The sequence below is a fragment of the Carlito syrichta genome, unplaced genomic scaffold (assembly GCF_000164805.1).
Source record: "Carlito syrichta isolate Samal-C Ts95f unplaced genomic scaffold, Tarsius_syrichta-2.0.1 Scaffold309823, whole genome shotgun sequence".
Taxonomy (NCBI): Eukaryota; Metazoa; Chordata; class Mammalia; order Primates; family Tarsiidae; genus Carlito; species Carlito syrichta.
In genome coordinates this window covers 433234-441473 of record NW_007253919.1, presented here as the reverse complement: position 1 = coordinate 441473, position 8240 = coordinate 433234, and the positions used below count along the sequence as shown (strand labels likewise).

General features: G+C 45.1%; 1 protein-coding gene across 2 annotated transcripts in view; it reads left to right on the top strand.

Annotated features, from left to right (window-relative positions):
• KARS (lysyl-tRNA synthetase) overlaps positions 1-598 on the top strand; it is a 21834-nt gene extending 21236 nt beyond the window's left edge. For both annotated transcript variants that reach the window (XM_008067919.2, XM_008067918.2), the window contains one exon: positions 297-598. In XM_008067919.2, the coding sequence (XP_008066110.1) occupies positions 297-395 (99 nt within the window). In that variant the 3' untranslated portion in view covers positions 396-598. The remainder of the gene's footprint in view (positions 1-296) is intronic.
• Positions 599-8240: the final 7642 nt, after the last annotated feature.

Genomic DNA, 8240 nt, shown 5'->3' with positions numbered 1-8240 from the left:
AAAAAAAAAAAAAAAAATATATATATATATATATATATATATATATATATATATAATTATTCTTTCGTTTCACGTGGTGCCCTAGGCAGTGCTGTGCATTTGTTCTTTTCCATCCTCTGTAACTTGAGAGGAACTGGGGTGAAATAATAAAAGAACACATTTGCCTTTTCAGCTGGGGTATGCCAGTCTCTGGTGTTTTGTGGAAATAATAACAAAGGCAAATGGAATGGGTGGATAGCCATGAAAAGATGATCAGAGTGCTTCATAGCTTCAAAATGTATTTCTATCTCCTGTAGGAAGTACTTCTGTTTCCTGCCATGAAACCTGAAGACAAGAAAGAGAATGTTGCAAGTACTGATACACTAGAAAGTACAACAGCTGGCACTTCTGTCTAGAAAATAATAACTGCAAGTTGTATAACGCAGGCTTCATTGCATTTCTGCAAAAGATCAAGGTCTGCAAGGGAATTTTTGTGTGTTGCTACCCATTTGGCTGCCACAGTTCAGTTGAACCACCAGAAGAGAGATGAGGAATTGAGGATTCCTTTTTATTCCTTATTACCAAATAAACCACTTGTCTCTTGTCTTGACCTTTGAAACGTCAACTTTTCTCCCAGATTGCTGACTTAAAGAATGTTTAGGATTCTACCATCTTATTAATTAAACAAGTTTATATTAATGTCTGCTCTGGACCAACATTGTTTTAAAGGATTGGAGACACAACAGTGAACAAAAACCAAGTCCCTTCTTTTGTGAAACTTGTATTTTTCCTTTGGGGTTGGGGAGAGAAGTAGACAAACAAGTAAATAAATACATATTATTTCTGGTGGTGTTAAATACTAAAATGAAAAATGGAGCAGGGTAACGGGGCAGAGGTGCTATTTTAGAGGTAGAGGGTTTTTAAATTTTATTTATTTATTTATGTTTTGAGTTGGAATCTCACTCTGCCACCCAGGCTGAAGTGCAGTGGCACCTTCATGGCCACTGCAGCCTCGACATGCTGGGTTCAGATGATCCTTTCACCTCAGCCTTCCACGTAGGTGGAACCACAGGTATGTGCCACCACACCCAGTTAATTTTTTTTTTTTAATTGTAGAAATGAGGTCTTGCCATATTGCCCAGGTTAGTCTCAAACCTGTTGACTTAGGCAATTCTCTGCCTTCCATCATGTTGGGATTATAGGTGTGAGCCACTGCACCTGCCCTAGGGGATTTTAAGTCTGGTGATTAGGAAGACCTCTGCTAGGTGACGTTTAAGTAGAGATCTGGAGACTGACCTAGGGAGATCTGTGGGAAAGGGCAATCTGGACTGGAATGCATTTTTGAGGAGTGGCAGAGGGTCTTTTTATCACCGGAGAGGAGTCAGTGAGGGACCATTTTATGCAGGACCCTAAAAGCCATGCAGAAAAGTGTGTATTGTATGATTGAGTGGAAGCCTTGGGAAGGTTTTTGTTTTGTTTTGAGTTCAGGTCTCAGTCTGTTGCCCAGGCTGGAGTACAGTGGTGTGATCATGGCTCACGGCAGCCTTGACCTGGGCTCAGGGGATCCTTCACCTCAGCCTCCTGAGTAGCTGAGGCTATGGACGTGTGCCACCATCCCTCATTAATTTTTTGGTGTTTTTTTTTTTGAGTTGGAGTCTCACTCTGTTGCCCAGGCTGGAGTGCAGTGGCACACTCACAACCACCGCAGTCTCAACCTACTGGGCTCAGGCGATCCTTCTGCCTCAGCCTTCCAAGTAGCTGGAACCATAGGCATACATCACCATGCCTGGCTAATTTTTTGATTTATTGTAGAGACAGGTCTCGCCAAGTTGCCCAGGCTGGTCTCAAACCCTTGGGCTCAGGCAGTCCTCTTGCTTCCGCCTCCCACAGTGCTGGGATTACAGGCATAGGCCACCGTACCCGGCCCAATTTTTTGTAGAAACAAGGTCTTGCTATGTTGCCCCAACTGGTCTTAAACTCCTGCTCTCAAGTGATTCTTCCTCCTTGGTTCCCAAAGTGCTAGGATTACGGGCCTGAACCACCATACCTTTCCATGGGAGGGTTTTTGAGCAAAGGAATGTTTCTCAAGGATTATTTGAGCTCTGGTGTGGAGGGCAAGCATAAAGCAGGTAGACCAGTGGGCTGTTGCCATTGGTTGAGGAGAGATGGCAGCTGGGACTTGGGTGGTAGCAATGGAAGTGGTTGCAAGTGGCTAGATTTCGCCTGTGTGCCTGAAGGCAACAGAATTTGTGGATGGAATGTGGGTTGTGAAAAAGATTTCAAGGTTTGAGGCCTGAACAACTGAAAAAAAGGTGCTATTTACTGAGGTGGGAAAAACAGGAAGTGCAGGTTTGAGGAGTCTGAAATGTTCTCATTATTTTCAGTTCAATTCTGCAGGGCTAAGAATGTAGTCAGAGCGTGGCTGAGGGCCTGCTGTAAAAATGGGAGCCCCTCCTTGACACACGGAGACAGCTGGGAGTACCTTTTTTCAGATGAACTATATGACAAATGACTTGTCTTTCGCCCCTCAACAAAACCTCTGCAAGCATCGGAGTTTAGCTGCCAGTCTAGTTTCACAGAACAGGTTTTTACTTCTGCAGCTAGTAAAACTATCCAAGTATGCAAAGTTATCTGAGAATTACTTCAGGGAGCACTAAACATCCCACCCCTGCTGGTTTTGAAGCAGAAGATAACCAGGTGGTATTTCAGGAGAAACACTTATATGGTACATCCTCAGCAAGGTATTTGTAACCAAAGTGGAGACAACCATCTCATCAAGGGAAAGGGAAGAGGGTCAAGACCAGAAGGGACTGGATTCAGGCAACTCTTGTCAATGTAGACCATTGGAAAAGCTTACACAGATTAATGAGGTAATAGGTGACTTTACAGAGTTGTTTAGTAGGAGGCTGGGGGCAGATGCCAGGTGTCCGACCTTAAGGAGACAGGATAGAGAGAAACCGAGGCAGCAGTAGACAAGTTGTATGTGGGGGTTGGTAGGAAAAAATGACAAATAGTATGAAAACTAGAAGGCACAGAATGATCATAAAGTCCCCATTGTCTCCTCAAATAGTTTTAAGTCTCACAATTTGCTAACTGCTGTACTAGGGAGACCAGAAACAGGCATAGTCCCAAGCTTCATCAAGCTTCTAGACTTGTAAAAAAAAAAAAAAAAAGAAAAAAGGAAACAGGAGCAGTCACACTTGTAACTCCAGCACTTTGGGAGGCCAAGATGGGAGGATCACTTGAGATTAAGAGTTTGAGACCATCCTAGGCAACATAGACCCTGTCTCTAATTTTTAAAAACAAAATATGAAAAGAAAATAGGCCAGGCATGGTGACTTAAGCCTGTAATCCCATTACTTTGGGAGGCTGAGGCGAGAGGATTGCCTAAGCTCAGGGGATCAAGACCAGCCTGGGCAACTTGGTGAGACCTCATAACTACAATAAATCAAAAAATAAGGCGGACGTGGTAGTGTGTGCCTGTAGTTCCAGCTACTTGGAAGGCTGAGTCAGAAAGATCACCTGAGCCCAGCAGGTCCAGACTGAGTGGCCATGAGCTGCCACTGCACTGCAGCCTGGGTAACAAAGTGAGACTCTAACTCAAGGGAAAAAAAAGACATTTAATAAATCATTCCAAAAAATTGCATTAAATGGCAGCTTGAATAAATACTTTGAAGGAGAGGTCCACGGGGTATTGAAAAACTAACAGACCTAGTTAGGAAAGGTTTCCTTGAGGACATTAGATATGAAATATGAAGGGGGGCGCTTTCCATGGTATGGCAAGTGCAAAGGCCCTGTGGCAGGAAGGGGGCATGGAGAAGGTCAGTGACACCAGATAGAGTACAAAAACCCAAAGAAATGGCACCAGGTGAGGCAGGAATGGGAGGTCCATGCAGGACTGTGAGCCCTACTATAGGATTTCATCTGTATTAAGAGTGCTGGGGCTGGTCCAAGGTAGTAGTTGTCTCTACTGTTCAGTCAGTTACAGATTGAACACCTTCTACTCTTTACCCCCTTCTCACTACTGCACTTGACTAGTCTAAAATAAGGTAAAAGAGTGCTGGGAAGCCACTGAAGTATTTAAGCAGTGGGGTGACATAACATGTGGTTTGAAAAGATGTCTGCTCTGTGGAAAGCAAATTGGAGTTCCGCAAGAAAAGGTGAAAATTGAAAATTGTAGTAATATGAAAGGGGGACAGCAGCGGCTTAGACTAGGATGTTGCCACGGGAAGTGGAGAGAAGTAGATGGATTCAAGAGATGAGAGGTAAAGTCAACAGGACTTGATAATAGATTATATTAAGGAAATTAAGGGAAGGGAAATAACAAGACAACTCACTTTTTAGTTTTTGCAATTAGGTCAATGGTAATTCCAATTCCTAAATAAAGAACCCTAGAAGATGATCCCACCACCACCACCAGGATCAGTGTTTCTTTAAAGACAGAAGTGGGAGTCCATTGCAGATTAAAGATGTTGGGGAGGAATGAGAAGCAGGGACCTTAGCCTTGGGGAGCTGTGGCCCTCTTCCTTTGAAGTGAAAAAAAGGATGAGGTCAAGCAAGATGCACTTTTGTCTAACTTTTGGGGGATAACAACAAAAAATCCATTCTCACGTCTTTAGCAATGAAGGCATACAACTGCTGGGTGGGAAAGGCTTCTGAATATCCAAACAGCTATACTACCTATTCCTAGTAATCTGAAAGTTTTAGACCTGCACTGTCCACTACAATAGCCACTAGCCACATGTGACTGACTATTAAGCATTTGAAATGTGGCCCTGCTGGGTGCCGTGGCTCATGCCTGTAATCCCAGCACTTTGGGAGGCCCAGGAAGGAGGATCGCTGGAGCCCAAGAGTTTGAGCAACTTGGTGAGACCCATCTGTACAAAATATAAAAAATGAGCCAGGCATGGTGGTTCCCATGCCTATAGTCCCAGCTACTCTGGAGGCTGAGGTGGAAAGATCACCTGAGTGCAGAGGTCGAGGCTGCAGTGAGTCGTAATCGTGCCTCTGCACTCCAGCCTGGGTGACAGAGAAGACTCTGACTTAAAAAAAGAAAAGAAAAGAAAACAAAGAGTAGGGGAAGGAAGGAAGAAGAAAGAAGAGAAAAAGGAGGAGGTAGGGGAGAAGAAGGAGGAGGAGGCGAAAGAAGGACGAGGAAGGAGGAAAAGGAGAAGAATGTTGTGGTTGTTCCAAATTGAGATGTAAGTGCATATATCAGATTTCTTAAAGTTTGCATCTAGATATTTTTTAAAATATTGATTACACGCTGAAATGATACTATTTTGGATATCTGGATTAAATAAACTTTGATTAAAATATACGATTAAAATTCTTTTGACTTCTTTAATGGTGGCTACTAGAAAACTTTAAATTACATATGTGGTCCGGATTGTGTGTGTATTTATATATATATATATATTTATACACATACAATTTATATATATACATACTTTTTTTTTTTGAGTTGGAGTCTCTGTCGCTCAGGCTGGAGTGCAGTGGCTGCTACTGCAGCCTAGACTCGCTAGGCTCAGGCGATCCTTCCACCTCAGCCTTCCAATTAGCTGGAACTACATACTCGCGCCACCACGCCCGGCTAATTTTTGATTTATTGTAGAGACGAGATGTCATGTTGCCCAGGCTGGTCTCAAAAATGCGGGCTCAGGCAATTCTCGCCTCACGCTGGGATTACAGGCGTGAGCCACCGCGCCCGGCTCGAAGTATATTTTTATCGGACACTGCTGTTTTAGACAGAAATTCAAACTCGCGTCCCAAGATACATCCGATTTGAAATCATATCTAACCCGCTGGCGGTTCCCGTCAGCTAGTTTCCTGAATCCCCAAGCACGCCGCCTGGGCTGCGGGACTCTAAATTCACGGCGGCCCTGACTCCGCCCCCCAAGGACTACAAGGACCAGCGTGCACTGCGCGCCTCTGGGGGCGAGACCTGGAAGGAGCAGCCGCTTTTTGACGTCACGTCCGCCTCGCAGCCTGGTTCTGCTAGTTGCCCCGGAGGCGCGAGCCGTTGAGGTGGGAGGGGGGCGTCCGCGAGGTGTTGGGGTCGGGGATCTGGGAGACTCCAGGGCAGGCGCTTGCGGCCTAACTTTAGCGAGCCCGTTTTGTGTGGGAAGAGGGTGTGAGGACAGTGTCTTCCCGAACACGTGTCACGTCCCGGGACGTGCCGCCCCGCACCTGGGGATGGCAAGAGCCGCCGCGTGAGTGTCCCCGGCAACTGGCTAGCGTGTGACCTCGCAGCCGCGGGCCGCCTGAGCCAGTGAGCCGGGTGCGCACGCTGTCCCTGCTGTATGTCCTCAGGGCTTTGTCTAGCGCCTCTCTTGTAGCTGGCAGGACCGGGACCTCACCCCAGGTCTCCGGAGCGGCCGAGAAAGGGCTCTGCTTCCGGGAGTGGTTAGGAACGTCCTTAGCTTCGCTAAAGCCTGGTTTCCCCTGGCAGCGGGTTTCACTGTTAGTGGGTCCTATGGCTTGTTGCTGCTGAAGATACGAACTTCTGGGCAAAGAAATGCCTGTTTAACTGAGCTGCTATTTTATAGGAAGAAGTTAAAGAAGGATTTCTTTTTTTAATTTTAAAGATGTGGAGTACGATTCAGGGTTAGATACACATGCGGTCATCGTACAGGTAAAGTTTGGGCCTCCCTTTGGTCCTCACTTTGCCTGGTTTGAGATCGGGTAAGAGAGGTTTCAATATCTAGGAGAGGATGTAGGCTTGAGTTATAAACAATCCAGTATATCAAACTTCATTTCACCAACTGTGCAGCTCATTCAGACAGGAGTAAGGAGATGGCTTGCTTTATCTCGGGGTGTCATCATTCTTCTGGCAAGTTCTACCTTCTTTAGCTATTGAAGTTTGTGATGTGCACCTCTTTTAATTTCAGGTTGATGGCAGGGTGTCTGTCTTGGCATGCCTCCCTGAGAATGAACTCTCCCTTTCCAAGAAAGATTCTAGTATCGTTCATGCTTTTCTTTGCTCCAAGTGTTAGAAGATTTCTGCTGGTTCTCTGACTTGAAGGTCACAATTTCTGTCAGTTCCTGCCAGATTTTTGTGTTAAATCACTATGGTCTGTCTGATTTGCCATTGCATTTACTACAGGAATGGGCCTGCACATTGTAATGCAGGAAGACTCGTTGTAGAAATACCACCTTTCAGAAGCTACATGCACTGGGGCTTAGGAAGACTTGTTTTTTGTTTTCGTTTTGCAATGCTTAGCTATATGGTCACCATATGACCTCATCTTCCACTAAGAAGCTTGTTGCATAATTGAGTCGAAATGAGGTCAGGATGTTTCTAATGAGCATCAATAGAACCAAGAGGGGGAGAATTTCCAGCAAAGTATCCTAGTCCTCTTTCAGGTCTGTTCTGCTAAATGGGTTTTTATTCATGGTTTTATATGCCCATTTCAGTTCTTTCCCCTTTCCTCCCCCCACCCCCTCCACTGCCAAGTAGCTCAAGGGAAATTAGCCAGGAAAATCATACAAGGGGAGACTTTTTCTCCTTCGAATATTCCTTTTCCCTGTCAGAGATGGTGGAATGATACATTGCTATACTGTGCAACATTGTTTCTTGTAATATTAATCACAGTCGACATTAATTATAGCTGGGCATGGTGGCGCATGCCTGTAGTTTCAGCTAGTTGGAAGGCTGAGGCAGAAGGGTTGCCTGAGCCCAGCAGGTTGAGGCTGCGGTGGCCGGGAGCGTGCCACTGCACTCCAGCCTGGGAGACAGTGAGACTCCAACTCAAAAAAAAAGACATGAATTATGCTCTACATTTTAGCTTTTTATAAGCATTGTTTAATCTTCACAATAAGTAATATTATTATCTTTATTTTAACAGATGAGGAAACACAGGAAAGTTAATCTGTTCAGTATCACACAATTAATTTGTGGCAAAGACAAAAACTTTTTTTTTTTTTTTTTGAGTAAGAGTTCACTCTGTTGCCTAGGTTGGAGTGCAGTGCCACGCTCAGGATCACCGCAGCCTTGGCCCTCCGGGCTCAGGTGATCCTTCTGCCTCAGCCTTCCAAGTAGCTGGAACTACAGGTGGGCTACCATGCCTGGCTAATTTTTTGATTTATTGTAGAAATGAGGTCTCCAACCCCTGGACTCACTCATTCCTCTTGCTTCTGCCTCCCAAAGTGCTAGGATTTACAGATTTGAGCCACCATGCCCACTAAAGTCCAAACTTTTGTGAGAACACCTGACTGCTGAGAAACCTCTCAGTTGGGACTTACTCTATAGAAGGAAGTAG